This window comes from Lycorma delicatula, chromosome 13 (genome assembly GCF_047948215.1).
Source record: "Lycorma delicatula isolate Av1 chromosome 13, ASM4794821v1, whole genome shotgun sequence".
Lineage (NCBI taxonomy): Eukaryota > Metazoa > Arthropoda > Insecta > Hemiptera > Fulgoridae > Lycorma > Lycorma delicatula.
The window spans coordinates 13,243,306-13,260,486 of NC_134467.1; the positions used below are offsets into that span (position 1 = coordinate 13,243,306).

Sequence of the window (17,181 nt, forward strand, 5' to 3'; positions counted from 1 at the left end):
ATAACAGTGAATAAAGAGATTCATTTCAAAATCCACCGATTTGAAGGGTACAAGGAGTGGGGATCATGTGATAAAAGTACCCACATTATTCTAACTTGATGTAGGCTTTTAAAATTAGATCTGGAATAAATGAAAATCAGATTACTTTGGTGTATTCATAATAATATTATACCGGCCAATTATTTTGAAACTGGAGTCTATTTGTTATCATCTGTCTTCTTATTTTACTTAATTAAAATTAGTGAGTTTTACAACTGAAATACTTTCTGATTTTTATATAGAAAATTTATTATTATTCTGAGGGTACAGAACTTTGTTGAAAAGAAAAATGTTTACCTACTCTTCTGTTATGAGGGGCAAGTTGATGTAAATTAACTTATCTGTTTGTTCACTCTTGCGATGTTCTACCTGACCTAAATTTTATTACTACAGTTAATCAATAGAACAGTTTACTCACTTAGAGTATAGTTGCTTATTTACAAAATATTAAAAAAAGTAATAATAAAAGAAATAATGTACATTCAGATAAAATACTATCTACTGAAATTAAATGCATTTTACAAGTAAAAAATACTCAATGAAGCAGCAAAAACATTTTTATGCATAAATTCAATAATTCAAACATACTTTTATTACAAAACAACAATGTTTAATTTTCAAACATTTCTTTTAAACATAAAATGTACGACATACACAATTATTAAAACATTTAATTTGCACACTACTTTTACTTACAGAAAAAAGTTCAGACTGGTTGTAGTTATTGGTGTGTGTTTATAAACAAATGATTGTTTAATGTCTACATAAAGATTATTCAAAAAGAAAAATATTACTTGTCACAGTTTAGAAAGCTCAGTTGACCAGCAGGATGGGGATGAATTGGTCAACTGGAAATTGACTTCTTAATACCTGCGATATCCTGTCGCAGTACATTATCTCTTCCACTCTTCTATTATTAGTATCAGAATTATTTCAGACATTCCACGCAGAACTATGGTGGATCTACATATTTATGTTTACTAAACTTTGATGAGTAAACTTATGTAACAGAACACATACATTGCAAGCACAGTTACTGCACAACTTTAAACATTATAATTTTATGCATTTATGCATTTCACATCAACCGCACTTCGTGAGTGAGCATACATTTTTTCTGCTGTAAAAACTTTTTTTTATAAAACTGAATTTATATGGTTATCTAAACAAAATTCAAAAAACTAGTAAACTACAAAATGCAAAAATATTTTCAGAAAATAGGATACATAGACTGAAAACTGAATACAAGCAACAGTTTTTGCTTTTGCTAAAGACTGCCAACCGATCATAAAATAACTATATGATAAAAATAAAGAAAAGAATTATTGTTACAACTTATAAAGTTTCTTTTGCGCATTGTAGAAGGAAAATACAGGAATGGAGAATGGATAACAAAAAATTGACAAACATACGCTGCTTCTCTTCTTCTTTAACTGTAAAGTATTGTTATATAAATTATAATTTTACATTAATTTACTATATAAATAAATTTGAACATAATTAACACCACTTACTTTAATTAGGGATGATGAATTTTCACTATGCGTACTTTCTTCTTGATCGTGCATAAGCGTTCTTTCTTTATTTTCACTAGAAGGTGAAGCCGGTGGTGTTGGTTCAGGTGTTTTTTCACCTTCAGCCTTTAATAAAACTTTACCAGTTAATGGACAAAGTGTTAATGGTCTAGGTGGACTATCTGGTTCTATAGGTGGTAAATCACCTAAAAAAAAAATCCAATAATTATACATATTAACTTTTAATATAACTCTAGAATATTCAAAAATACTTATATTCTATTATAAAAATATTTTTAATGAGAATTACACATTAATAAATACTAACACACACACGAGAGGTATTGTTAATTTTCTGGAATAATGAAAACAGAATTTATCTCAACATGGTAGAGCCTTTTCGCTTGATACAACTATTTCAGTGATATTCAAGCTTTTTGATACAATCAGAAAACCATGATTCACTGAAACCTTGAACTGAATTTTTCATAGTTACTTTATTGCTTGTCTCTTTCTAGCAAGCCATATCAGATTCACATCTGGAAACAGGAAAAAACCACACGGTACAAAATCTGAAGAATATGGTGAATGTGGAGCAATTCATAACATAATTCATGTAATTTTACTTGTGTAATTGTTAATATATGTGTTAGGCTACTATATAATGTGGGTACTGTGGTAATGTGGGTGTCAAATGTGGGTACTTTTGCTTGATTTTATTGTTAATCGATATAACAATGCCGCATAATATTAATTTGCAATAGTTTGCCCTTTTTTGTGATAATTAATATTATGTCTTCTACATAATAAGTTACCATGACCTTTTCAAACAAGACAAAAACTTTTCCCTTTGAAAAACTTCCATCCATTGTTTTCATTTTCTTTTGTTTCAGGTATCAACAGATGATCTGTTTTATTGACACGTAGATTTATATGGATTTTATTTAGAATGTTGGCCGAACCTTATTCAGAGCATTTACATAAAAAAATCCCACAAACAACTTGGGTTGATGTGCAGGAAGAATTATTTCTCTTTTAATCAGTTCATTAGAACTCCTATCATCCTCTATGGCCTTGGTGCACCAGTATAATTTCCATTCAATTTTAAACCAAAAATTGTGCAAAGCTTGTAATAAATCCTCCTTTATAAGCTCTAATTTGAAATTATTTTAAAAGCCATCTGATATTCTATACTATCAGATTATTGAGCATTACTACACCTTAAGACATATACCACCCACAACATGGAAGATCCACTTCAATTTATACGGATTTTGCAAATCATCAAGTTTATCAATCCACATGAAAATTCCAGGTGAATTTTCCCTTCAGATAATCATTAAAAAATAAATTACAACAGACTCCAAAACACTGTCATCTAGCCTAAATTCTATCAACAAACGCACGTTTTTCTTTCTAGTAATGAAGGAATTAATAAATAAAATAAATGTGTTCTGAGAAATAAAAATATCAAACTCATTTAAAAAATTGCCATAGCAAATTTTTACTGTGATAATAGTTTTCCTTAAATCGAAAAGTAACAATAACAAAAATCCTAACGTACACTTAATTTAAATATTAAATTAATAAAATCTGAAAGATTAAAAAAAAAAAAGCATACCGATCGGGAAATCATCAGGAATTCCATCATCTGTATCCGATGAAGCTTGTTGATCTTGTACATCTAAAAACACATCTTCTTCTTCTTTACTCAACTTATCTTCATCATCCATTGTCATACCGACTACAAGAAAATTAAATAAAAATTGTTTATTACAATCATTTAAAATGAAAATACTACTACATTTTTTTATAGATTTATAATTTCTTTCTATAATGGTTTAATTATAATTAACTCACCATACACTGTTACAATTGTCATTAATGAATGCCAATAATACGGAGTGAAACTACAGAATATTTTCAATTTTGTTTTCCAAAGGAAACCTAGTCTTGGAGATAACCTTGCATTCTTAGCAGAATAGAAACAACAGAAGAAAAACTAAACAACCTGAAGGAGACAGCAGGGATAAAAAGGACTACAGATATCTTTTGAAAAAACAAAAACTACAAAACAGCTTCCACATATCTAGGATAAAAATTTGGAAACTTAAGAAAACAGAGAAATTTGAGTACCCAGGAAGAATTATTCGACCAAACAAATTAGATAAAGAAGCAAATAAAATATGGATCAACAAAATACGGAAAGCCTATGCCTTGACACAGAAACATGGTCCTACCTGCACCAATCATTACTGGTGTGGGAAAAAAAAATATATATATAAAAATGAAATTCAAAATTACAACTGTTTTAGGTAAATAGTATATTTAATTTAAATCATTCAAAAATGCTGTAATTTATACAACCAAAGTTATGAACAGAATAGTTCATATTACTCAATGACTGTTCGGCATATCTCAACAGCTTCTAATTATTTTTGTACAATAAAATCCATGCTCTGAAATAGTAAATCCAGGCAGGAAAAATTCCAGTATGGGATAATAATTAATTTTAACAAAAACAGTTATTATATTCTGCTGTTATACTGTAATTTAATCTGTTTTTATTAATAATATACAATTTATATTCAGATCAATTTATATCCAGTAGATTTTTAAAAACTTTGAAACCTTTTCGCAGTAATATTTTGATTTAGTTGAACCCAAACAATATAGTCAATTTACAATATTAGTATATTGTACATCTGAAAAATTACATTTATAAAGAACACAATTTGATTTTGAGTATTTTTCTAGGTTAAAAGTGTAACAATTTTTGGTTTTATTCTTACAAACATCTGTTTACAAAGCCTAATATGAGATAGACATCATTTCTCAAAACTGTAGTCATTTTCAAGGTTAATAAATATTCAATACAGGTTTAAAAAAAATTGAGGAGCTAAATAGGTTCCACTTTGCTATTTAATTGAGCTGAATAATTAGTTACTATCAGGATATCGATCAAAGATGATGTTTAGCTCTAAACCCTTTTTACAATTGGTAAACTGTGTTATAAGCATCATGACTTTCACAGAAAGCTACTTTGACTGACATTTTAAGTGCATTAGATTCATCACAACCATAACATACAGTATAAAGCAAAAAATTAATACGCTCCTTTCTACAGTTTAACAGTGCACTGAATGTAGTAGCTGTACAATTTCTCAATTTTACAACTTTTCACGACATGACCTGATGGAAAACAAATGTTTTTATGAAAAAATAAATATCTCAAACTTTCTTTTGCAGGCAATATTAACAAAACATTTTATCTGTACACAAATATGTTATTGAGAGGTAAAGAATCATTTATAGTTTTGCAATTTTCAGGACATATTTACAATCTGTTTACTTTAGATTTAGGGATTTGAATTCTAGGCTGTGGATACTGGTATTCTTTTAGTAGTTGGGTTTCAATTAACCACATGTCTCAGAAATGATCGACCTGAGTCTGTTCTATACTACATGCTTAGTGGTACATTTACACTTACTCTGCAGCTACATCCGGCCAGGCGAGCCGGTAGTGATAATTGCATTTGCCTATAGACACACCCCAGACCCATTAATAGCTGGTGGAGGAAATAACAGATTATGAAAACGAGATCATGTATGGCTGTATTGAATTGTAACCCGGTAGACAAGTATTAATGAAATATTTATATGAAAATTTGGTAAATTAACTATTAAGACATTTCATGCATGATACGGACACTTTTATGAAAACAATTTTTTTTATAAAAAAATAACTACTGTCAGGAATCAAATTATTATATCAAAGGATTAAGAAGCTTTCTATTTCCCCCTTTTTAAAATTAATGTTACGGTATAAGATTGATTACAAAATGGCTAGATAAAAAAGTCCTAAATTTCATAATTTACTTAAATAAACATGTTTGCTATTTGTAAATTATGTCAGATTCAGACTTATGCAAGCTTGATTCATGCAAATGAACATAAAATATAATAAGATAAATTGGATACCAATGTAGTTGCTATAGGGATTTTTTCTGGCAACTTATAAATACGCTTGAAAAAATTGGGTAAAGCTTACAACTGGGAAAATAAAAAGCAATACATCTAAGAAAGACATGGAAAAAGATTAACTTACCTAGTGATGCTAAACTGCCTCTTCCTCCTCGGCCAATACCTCCTCTACCAACACCACCACGTCCTCTGCCTCGTAAATTACCGCCTAAAACTTTCTTCACTGGATTTATTTTAACAATCCCAGACGTCGTGCTATCTTCATCCTTCAATTGGTCACATTCCGATAAACCAGTCAATTTTTTCTTTGCCAATAACAATTTCTACATTGAATAAATTATAGATTTGTTTCTCATTTACAAATTTCTTTTATTTTTTATTATTATTTTACTGCCACAACTTGCTAAACATTACGAATTAGATTTAGCTACAGCAAACCACTATAGATAATAATATACATATATCTACTTTCAAGCTAACAACAAGTTACAACTAGCTATTATTATCCAATTATGTTATTTGAAATATAAAATGTATAATATATGAAAAGCATCAAGTTTGGCTACGATTCAAGCGCAGAAATTTCTGAACGTAAGGCAAAGGCGACTATTCCACCAAGGAAGTTGGCAGTATTGACTATATTAATTTGTAAGCCATCCAGATTTCACACATACACACACACACACACACACACATATGCAGTGAGAGAGAGAGAGAGAGAGTGAGAGGTGCAACTAGTTATTTAAATTCTTTAAGCAGAACATAAGGCGCTAATATGAATCTATAAAGAACTAGTCTAGAACTAGAAAAGTGTTCCAAAAATGTTTTGCAATATTAAATAATTGTAAGTTTTTTATTTATCTAAGAAACAGAAGATCACTAATTAACATGTATATGAAAAGCAGGTATTATTATGGTTTGAATGGTGAGATCAGGTATTTTGTTTGGTTCTCATTTATTGTATTAGGTTGTTACTAATTGTGTGTAATTCATAGTAGAATTACAAGTCAGCGTTTAGGCTTTGAAGTTAGTTTTTTCCATAGAATTTCCTATTTTTCAAAGAAATCACAACATTTTTAATAACTCAAAGTAATTTATTTTTTTATTTTGTAATTTACCAATTTCCCGAACTAATTTCTTTTAAAATGTAATAAAATTTAAAAAATACTTTTACTTCCAAGACAGATTCGTTTCACACTCTCTCTCACCCTTTCTCTATTATCAGATTTTTAAAATTATTGTTTTTAAAAGCAATTCTTTTATAACCGTAGTCCTCTGTACCAACACAAATTAATTTATATTTAATAGATCAATCCTAAGTACAAAACAATTGAAATAGGATGACTTTCCTTATTTCATTACATAACAGAAGCGCTTTCACGAATTTGATTCGCATCATCAGGTACATACATTATATAATAATAATAAGTGTTCTGCCCTAAGGCAGGTTTTCACATGGCCGCCCTCCATTCTGCTCGATTCTGTGCCATCTGTTTCATTTTATAGTAATTTCCTTCCCTTTTTGTATCGGCTACCATTTTCATTCATCTCCAACCTCTTGCTTTCTTTCCCGTTACAAATTCTTCCAATGCCGTTACCAACAAGCAATCACGTCTCAGTCAATGTTTAAACCGATTGCATTTTCTTTTTATTATTTCAATAATCACCCTCTCTTCTCCCACTTTACAAAGCACCTCCTCATTCCGAACTCTCTCTGTCCAGCTGATCTTTTCCATCCTCCTCCAAACCCACATTTCAAAAGCCTCCAATCTTCTCTCCTCTCCCTTCCTAATAGTTCACGTCTCTGCTCCATAAAGGGCCACACTCCACACCAAACTTTTTGCAAGTTTTTTTCCTTAGTCACAGATCTAGTTTGCTACGTAGCACTCTCCTCATTTTGTTGAATGCTTCCTTTGCCCTTGCAATTCGTACTTTAACTTCCTGACCGCACTTCATATATTCCTTAATGATGCATCCCAAGTACTTGAAGAATGCCACTTGCTCAACTTTATTTCCCCCAATTCTAAATGACGCCCTTTTGGTTGATTGAATCAAATCAACTGATGCGAATCAAATTCGTTATGTTAAATAAGGTGTCATTCTATTTCAATTGTTCTGTACTTAAGATTGATCTATTAAATATAAATTAATTTTAAAATTATATATATCTATTAATTATAATTACGTAAAATTATCACTGCATTATACATGTTTGGTCAATGCTTTTAAGGATTTATTTTCTCAAATTGATAAAACTATTCCCATTTTTCCGTTATTGACTGTTTTATATTTATTTTTATAATTCTACAGACAATAAAATTTTCTGTAAGATTATATCTCCTCATCAGGTAATTTTATTTATTTATTATTTTTTTTGAATAAGAATTAGAGATATAATCTTTCAAGATGAATTTCTTATAAAATTCACTTAATCGGAAATCTTTTAATTTTAATCCCAAGTAATAAAAACCTTATTATTGCATTAATATTATTCTTTTACTGTTATTGCTATAAATTTTACTGTCTATTTAAAATAAAAATTATTAACATGTACTTACATTATTTAAAGAATTGGTTATGATCACCTTAAAAAAAAACAAAACAAATAAAATGCTTATTTTCTGCATTTAACTAAAAACATATAAAAGTTTCGACGATCATATATATCTAGGATGAATTAAAGGAGCACAGGGAAGAGAGCCATTAGGCTCTTGTACACTGTGGTTCAGATAGATCTGCATGATCCTCTTTTTTGGGGTCTCCATCAATGTAAATAACATTAAAGATTTTTTTTATGCATATATATATATATATAAATCCTTTTTGATAGATGGATTAAATTAATATAAAAATCATTTTGGTGAATGTCTTAATGAATAGCAATGCATACCCTGTTCACAGTCTTACAGAACAGACATATGACAAAGAACATCACATTAAAGAATGTCACCTAATTAATTGACCTGTTTACTTGTGGCAAGCATGATTATTTAATTCAGAACTAGAAGGAAGTTTTTTCTGAATCATCAGTCAATTGATTGGTTTGATGCTATTCTCTATACCTTTCTGTTACGTGATAATTTTTTCACCTTAATATTTCAGTATATCCTTACATCCTCAATTATTTGTTTTAGACTTTCATCTTCCTTTACAGGTTTTACCCTTAACCCTTCCTACATTACCGAGTAAATTGTACTTGGCTATCTTAATGTACAACCTCATCAAATCTACGTAGTTCATCTTTACATAATTCTGATAAATTTCTCTCCTTAAGATCGGCATCATAATAGCGATTCATTTCAAGTTTTCTTGTCCAACCTAAATTTCATTCTCTTGTAATACACGAGGGAGCCCAACAGTAACAGGAATATATTTTGATGCGGGGTAAGTTGAAGTTTACGAACACGCATCTGCTGCTGTAAGTCTATGGAGAACCATTCTGAGTCGGTAGGCAAGGTCTGTCTCGAGAAGTAGTATAAAAGCATAATGATTTTTAAAGCACTGTTATTTTCTGATTTCAATGAAAACCTGATGGTTGAAAAACATGAGCAACATTCAGCGGTAAGTTTTGTTTCCTTTTATTAAAAATGTTTTGTTTCCTTTTATTAGAAACGATTCAGAAAGCACACAAAGAATCTGTAATGATCAAAACACCTGTTTAAGAGTGGATTTCATGCTTTTAATGAAGAGAGATGTTGATCCAAGATCATCAGAAATCTGGGTGTCCTATGAACATTGGAACCAATGAAAATATAAAAAAAATTTGTGATGCAATCAATGAAGATCAAGGAACCAACAATTTTACCTGGAGGTTCTCAAAAGATTGCTTGTTTCTGTAAGGAAAAAACAAACAGAATTACAGCAAATGGGTGACCATTTTTCCATCATGGCAACGCCCACACCCATACAATGCAGCAGTTTTTAACAAGAAATAAAACGACCTTGTCCTGTTCTCCATATTCAGTCACTCACACTTTGTGACTTCATTTTATTTCCAAGGGTGAAAATGGACCTCAAGGTTAAGTGATTCAGCATGGTAGAAGAGGTGAAACAAAGAATAGCCGCTGCCTTGAAAGACTTTAATAAATAAGAGTTAAAAAATTGTTTTGAGCGACAGAACGTTTTTTTTTTGGTAAGTGTATTTAAATGTAATGGAGAGTAGTTCGAAGGAAACTGAATTTTCAAAAAGTAAGAATGAATGATATTTAAAAAATAATTTAAAAAAAGATCATTTTTGGTTACCTCTTTATGTCACTGCAAAGGTTTTTATTCTTTTCCGTAGTTTTTTCCTACAGTAATTGTTTGCTATAATAAAATGTTATACTCATCATAAATATTTTCAATTGTTTTTTTTAAAAATAATTCTCACATCTATATTTCTTACCAGTAAACAACTCTTTTGCATGTAAGCTCTCCTTGCTTGTTCGAGTCTGCTTTTATTAGTTACCTTAATTCATCCATTCGTTGTAATTTTACTGAATACGTAAATTTTGTTATTTAGTAAAATATTAACTAAACAACAAAATTCACCTACTTAATTTTTTAATTCTTCTCTAACCATCTTCCTTTTTTATTTTATTACCTTTCTTTTATTGTTATTTATTTAAAATATGATCTTATCTCTATGCAACAAACCTATGCCACTCAATATTTCTTTTAACTTCTATTTAGTTTACTCAAGAACCACCAAACCAAATCCTAACATCTTCACTTTTTTCATTACCTAATCACTCTATCCTTATATTCTGTATTTTTTTTTACATAAAAGATAATCAAGATGGATAAACAACACCGTTTTCTAACTCCTTTCTGTGCTAGATCATGTTTTTCATAATTGCTACATGTTTTGTTGTTGCATAGATTATTTCTTTACATTTCAGCCCATTCTCCTTAAAATTTAGGTACTTTAGTCCATTCTAGGATATTAAGACCCTTCTCCAGATTTACAAACACACCACAGGTAAGTTAGTCTTAAACCTGATTGGGAAAACAAGAAATACATGAAAAAAATATATAAAATGTAACAAATATTCAGATAAAAAAATAACACAGTACAGAATGGAATGGCAAATTGTATCAAACCTCTAACAGATGACTGATGACTACAAATTATAACAGCCTAATATTGAACATTTATGTTACAATGATTTTTATGCATCGATAAAATAAATAAAAACAATACATTTCATAATTACCTGTGAAGAACTTTGATTACTAGATGCACCCAATATCGATTCAATTGGCTTTATACCGCTTTTTATTAAATTACCTAAAGGTGCGCGTTGCCTATTTGGTACACTGCTCGGCACACGTGGACGGATGGAAGTTGTAATTTTGGCTTGTAAACCTGATGCAGGTGTCAATGATGATAACCTGTAATTTATTAAAAAAAATTACCATGAATCTCTATTTAAAAATGTTGTATTTATTTATTTAAAAATATTTATGATTATAAGAAAGTTTCTAGTGCTAATTAATAACTTAAAAAAAAAAAAACCATACATATACATATATAGTACATACATAGTAAGTATCGTTTATGGTGAGATGGGATGTAATGACTTATTGGATATAGTGACCAAAAACTTATCTCTTGGTTGGTTTGGTATGCTGTTAATACCAATAAGTATCATTTATAATGACATCGGATATAATGACCAAAAAATTGTCTCTTGATTTGCTTGGTATGCTGTTAATACATAAATACAGTATGTATATTGTTTATAATTACATCAGTTGTAGTGACACTGGTTATTATGACTTATTTTTTTCTACTGCAATGCAATATTTTATCGCTTATAATGATGGACGGAAGCGACTCATCAGTAACATAGTATATCTACATTGTAGCTACAGAAATATTTTGACGGTTAAAATGAGTTATCTTTGCCTTTTTACCTGCATATATATTATAGTTCTTGTTTTTCTTATCTTCTTCCTGTATCATATTATTGTAAACTGATGCAGCTACATTCAGTTGTTATTAATCTTTTGCTGTGAGCATATCATATTGTGCAGGTGCAGTATTTTATTTTACGTATTGTGTTAATTCATTTAATAGTGATTTAATTATGACTTCACAAAAAACATTCACAATAGAGGAAAAGGTGCGTATTATCTGGTGATTAGAGAATGGTGAAGCTAATAAAGACATTGCCCAAGAATTAGGTTCAAAAATTTTTATGATATGAAAGAACCGTGAAAAATTAGGAAAAATTTTGAAACAAATTCTATGAAATCAAAAATATTATGGTCTAGTCAACATAATGATGTAGACCAAGTGCTGTAAAATAGGTTTAAATACTGGAGGGCTAGTGATAGCCCTATTATTTCTATAAAATAATAAGAGCACTATTATTTAAAACATATTTCCTTGTCTTTTCAACCTCATTTATTTCTGTATCGTCCAATCATCATGGTCTTGTTTGGGTATAATCACGATTTCTACAACAAACATAATTATTTCATAATTACAAATTAAGAAAAAAAATAACATACCTAGGAGCTGACGTCGGCCTCAATAAACCAACAGGTCGCGGTGACACACCAGGTCTTAAAGGTCTTAATGTACCAGATGGTCTAGGTGCTAACGGTGTGGAGGATGATGATAATTGTTTTTGTGTAACGCTAGATGTAAAGGCACCTTTTGGCAATGTAGATTTTGGTGTTGCTTGAATAGTAATTGATGTAGACAATGCCGAACTCCCTGTTGTACTCACACTTGTATCAGTAGATGAAGACTGTGCGGCAGGAGTAGACATATTCGATGTCACTGCTTGTACTTTGCGAATAATACCTGATTTTTGTGCTATAGACCCTGGTTTACTGCTATCTAACATTATAACACCGCCTTTACCTGGAGCTGCTTTTAATACACCCTGGCAAAAATAAACAAAACATACTTTATCTATTTATGCAATGGATAATAATTGATATGTATAATATACTGTACAAATATATACATCTTTTTAAATTCCCATTCGTTAAAATAATTACACATCTGGACTATACGAATTTACAATCCTACCGATGAGAATTTTTTTCTTAATTTTTACTTTCTGGGCTTTAGCTCAACTGCTGCTATATAGCAGAGCAGCTGTAGCTGTAAAAGTAAAGTATAAAGATAATCATTTTATGCTGTTTGTTTTGCATGTTGAAGTTTCATGAACCCTTGAATCCAAAAAGCTTTAAAAAAAAACCAGATATTTCTGGAAGATGTATGTGTGTGTGAGCCTGTATTTTGATTACCTCTGGATTGTGTCAACATAAATTATTTTAAAATGGCTAAAAAATATTTTAAAATGGGACATTGATGGCATTAAATTTTTGCAGAAGTTAAAAAAGGGAATGGGCAATTTTTGCAGTTTTGAATTTTTTACTTTTAATATGGCAGTCATAGAAAACTTCAGTAAGATGAAGTTACTAAGTTGTTTAGAATTCCAAAATTCTAAGTCAATCAGAACTAAGGATGGAAGAATAGTCAACGTTATTTCTAAATAGTTTTTAGATTTCTCGCGTCTCAAAAATCCCGTTGACTAAAAACGTTTAGAGACCGACTCAAGACAAAAAAGGTTCATGTGGATAAATTCCTTTAGCAAAATAAGATATTTGTTCTTTTTCTCTCTGTCCACCATTTCCACCACACTGAAATAACTTGCCATCTTGGGAGGTAGCCAAATATAAGAGACTGATTCAGGGTATCAAAATAATCAAAAAAACTTCATATAAATAAATTAACTATTTCACTTTATTTTCCTCTAATCACATTAAAAATAATACCAAGAGTATTAGTATACTATGTTGAGTACTGTTTACTTTTCTTAGCTTCATTTTTTTATATTTTGACACGATTCAGAATAACTCTGTTGCCAAAAGTTATTATACTGGTACTTTTAAATTTCTGTAAGTCTTTATATAATGTTTAGGCAATTCCTGTCCTTTGTTTGACATCATGCCTTATCTGACCTTCTTCTTATTTGTTATTAATGGTTATACTTATCTTTTAATTTTATTTATCTATTTCTTGTATTCAATAAATTGAGGTTCTTAAAAAGGATATCTGCTTGACTGTTGATCTGTTCACTTATGATCGTTTTATTTTTACTTTTTAATTTAAAGATTTCCAAATTTTCTAAAATATTCATTTTTCTTCCTTTATTACAAATGTGAATTAATTTCATTTATTCTTCCATTTTCATCGTGGTATATCCTTCTTTTATTAAATGCACTGCATAATTAGAATCTTATTTTTGATTCTTAAAAGATCTCATAAGTTCACTATATTTTTATTTTCTTCCCGTTTGTCCAATAGATGTTGCATTGCATTTATATTTTATTTTGTATATACCATTACTGTTATAAATATCTTTTTCTTCTATATTACTATTAAAAATCCTTTTCAGTGAACAATTTGTATTTATAGTCATTTTTATATTATATTTTCTAAAGAATTATTTAATTGGGTAAATTTCTTTTATTATAAATGCTAATTTACTCCATTTAAAAGTTTCTTTATAGTTTGTTGTTTTAATTTCATTTCTTTTATTTCTATTTTTATTCATTTTGTAATCATATCTTTTTATACCTGTTACTTTCTGCTACATACATTGGTAAAATAGGAAGAAAATTAAGATACAGCAAACACATGAGATCTTTTAAAAATAAAAAAAACAAGATTCTAATTATGCAATGCAGTTAATAAAAGAAGGAAATACCCTGATGAAAATGGAAGAATCAGTGAAATTAATTCACAACTGTATTAAAGGAAGAACTAACATTTTATAAAATTGAGGAATTTTCAGATTAAGAAGTAATAATAAAATGATCATAAACGAAGAACAAGATCAACAATTAAGCGGACATCCTTTTCAAGAACCTAAATTTACTGCAAACAATAGATAAATAAAATTAAAAGCTAATTATAACCGTTAATAACAAATAAAAAAAAAGGCCAGATAAGGCATATCAAATAAAGGAGGGGCGGGGCGCTGATTTAACATTTATATAAAGACTAACAGAAATTTAAATGTATCAATTAATAAGTTTTGACAATGGAGTTATTCCAAAACCCGTCAACATAAAATAAAAGAATGAAGCTAAGAAAGGTAAACAGTATTAAACATAGAAATCAAAACAGCAGAAAATGTAATAATTATTATCTTACTATGATACTACTTTGTAGATTAAAAATATAAAAAAAACACTTAACTATTTTTACAAATTCCATTTACAGCCTTACTGGATTCATTTCTGTTTTTTCCTGTTCTATAGAAATTAATTTCATTTCTGTATGTACGTGGATGTGAACTGAAGAGTCAAACCAACCAGAATGGCTTATTAGAGGACGATTTATCCTAACATTCCACTTTCTTGCCCTTTTTTCTCAGTGTTTTAATGGTTTAACACAAAAATCATTCTATTCTTTTAAAACTTGCAAATAAACTACTTTCATTATGATCCAAGCATATTTTTATTAAAATATAAATAATTTGTTCCTTCAAATAACAACATGGTGAATATTACTAAGAAAGAGATATATTTTCAACCAATAAAAAAAAATTATTATTATTAAACAAACCTTTTTTTGTAATGAAGATAGAGCACTGCTAGGCGTTACTGTATCTAATTTTACAATACCAGATTTATTAGACATTATATAAACACCAGATGTCAAATTAGGAACCTGTGTTGGATCAACTTTTACTACACCTTTAGCACTAGCTACTAAAACCTGTAAAAATTTAAAAAAAAACATACAATAATCTTATATTCCAAAATAAATAAAAAATGAAAAAAAAAATTAAAGAATTATAAAATAATAAAATGAAAACTTTTTCTTCTTCATGCAGAGATGACATGAAGAAGAGGAAACTCACACAATCAGGTTCCTGCTTTTTTAACCAATGTAACTGAAACTTACTATCTGATAATAGGCAACTGCTTGCCGTCAACCATTCCTATATACCTCTTGATTTGTATAGAACATAAATGACCAGAAAACAGGTCCCGTTGGATGCAATTCTGATAGACCCCCTCTGTTCTAGCACTGTAATTGCTTTTAAAGAATGGAATAAAAGATTATACCAGAATAATCATCTTATCAAGCAACACTCCAAAAATCTTTTAAAAAGATCTATGATCTAGAAGGATCTCAAAACACAATCCTAATCCTATTTTATTCATCGAAAAATGATTTTCTGATATTGATTCATGATAAAACATAGAACTGCCATTTCATAAGAAAATCCAGCGACAAATGTCCAAGGCCCTTTTTTTCCATAGAAAGGAGGTGTTTCAGACATTTTTCCAAAAAAATGAACAAATCTGATAGAATTCTGAGAGCCGTGGCGAGTAGCATTTTCAAGGATTCATAACTTTTTGGAGAAGTGGTTCTTCTTAAAGAGCTGTATATAAATGAAAAATATAAACATAATGAAAAAAAAAAATCAGACCTGCCCAATGTTCTAAACTAATTAATTAATAACAGTAAATGTAATTTTAACATTATCATAATAAAGCAAGTATATATAAATAGTAAGCAAGAGAAAAAAGTAAAAAGTTCTAAAGTTGAAAAACAAAAGAAACTAATGCATTGCAATGATCTGATATCAATACAATTAAGGTATGACAGGATATAATGCCATTTAAAAGTTGAATGCAGGATAGCGCATGAGTCAGCGTCACCGATATGATACAATATATGGAAATCAGAATATTAATCACAGAATACCTCTGTAATAAGAGTATTGCATGTTCTATTTTCTGTCTGCTTCTCTGTAGCACATAGTTTGTACGATTACTGAATATACTCTTTTTATTTGTGAATTGTTTCCTTTATCTTAGAAACAATTGTTTAAGAAAATACGTTATTAATAATTAATGTGTAATTTAATAAGATACTTGCTCTAACAAAACTAAAGATGATCTAAAATTTAAATTAAAATTGCACTTTTAATAGAAAAGCATTTTTGTTCATATTTAAGATCACTAAAATATGTTCAAGTATTGTCAACAAAAGAATAAGAAAACAGCTTCAATAACGAATTGGTTTGATATACTTTTAATAATAAAAAAGTTGTTGCTATCACATCAATTCTTGTATCACATGAACATTTATAAACATACGAGACAAAAATTGAATTATGTCAAATGTATTAGGAAAAATAAACAGATTTTCAAATATGGAAAATATATAAATCTAAATTAAACAAAAAACTGCCATTACTTTCTTATTTAAAAATTAACTGACAAAATTAAATCCTTCACTCTCAAAAAGTACACAATAAGAAAAGAGCAATAAAATGTAACAAATGAACAAGAAAACTTTAATGCAATTTTATGAAAAAAAAAATTACTAAACTACAGAAATAGTCCTTTAAATTTAAACTATTCAAGATTCAGAATTTACATTTAAAAATATATTTAACTACGATGACAAAATAATTTCATCATCTTTCTTTCTTTTTTCTTTTTCTGTTTAGCCTCTGGAACCATTGTATTACTGGAGGATGAATGAGGATGATATGTAAGAATGTAAATGAGCATAGTCTTGTACAGTCTCACAGGTCAAGCATTCCTGGGATATGTGGTTAATTGACACCCAACCACTAAAGAACTCCGGTATCCACGATCCAGTATTCAAATC

At 29.1% G+C, this 17,181-nt stretch overlaps 1 protein-coding gene across 9 annotated transcripts in view; it reads right to left on the minus strand.

Annotated features, from left to right (window-relative positions):
- Chro (chromodomain-containing protein chromator) overlaps positions 1-17,181 on the minus strand; it is a 137,401-nt gene that overhangs the window by 15,107 nt on the left and 105,113 nt on the right. For 5 of the 9 annotated variants that reach the window (XM_075381143.1, XM_075381140.1, XM_075381147.1 and 2 more), the window contains 7 exons: positions 15,115-15,267; positions 12,036-12,415; positions 10,733-10,910; positions 8,096-8,122; positions 5,662-5,860; positions 3,175-3,297; positions 1,554-1,759 (listed from right to left, as the gene is read on the minus strand). In XM_075381143.1, coding sequence (XP_075237258.1) covers positions 1,554-1,759; positions 3,175-3,297; positions 5,662-5,860; positions 8,096-8,122; positions 10,733-10,910; positions 12,036-12,415; positions 15,115-15,267 — 1,266 coding nt within the window. The remainder of the gene's footprint in view (positions 1-1,553; positions 1,760-3,174; positions 3,298-5,661; positions 5,861-8,095; positions 8,123-10,732; positions 10,911-12,035; positions 12,416-15,114; positions 15,268-17,181) is intronic. The other 4 variants (XM_075381145.1, XM_075381146.1, XM_075381144.1 and 1 more) reach the window with 4 other exon arrangements.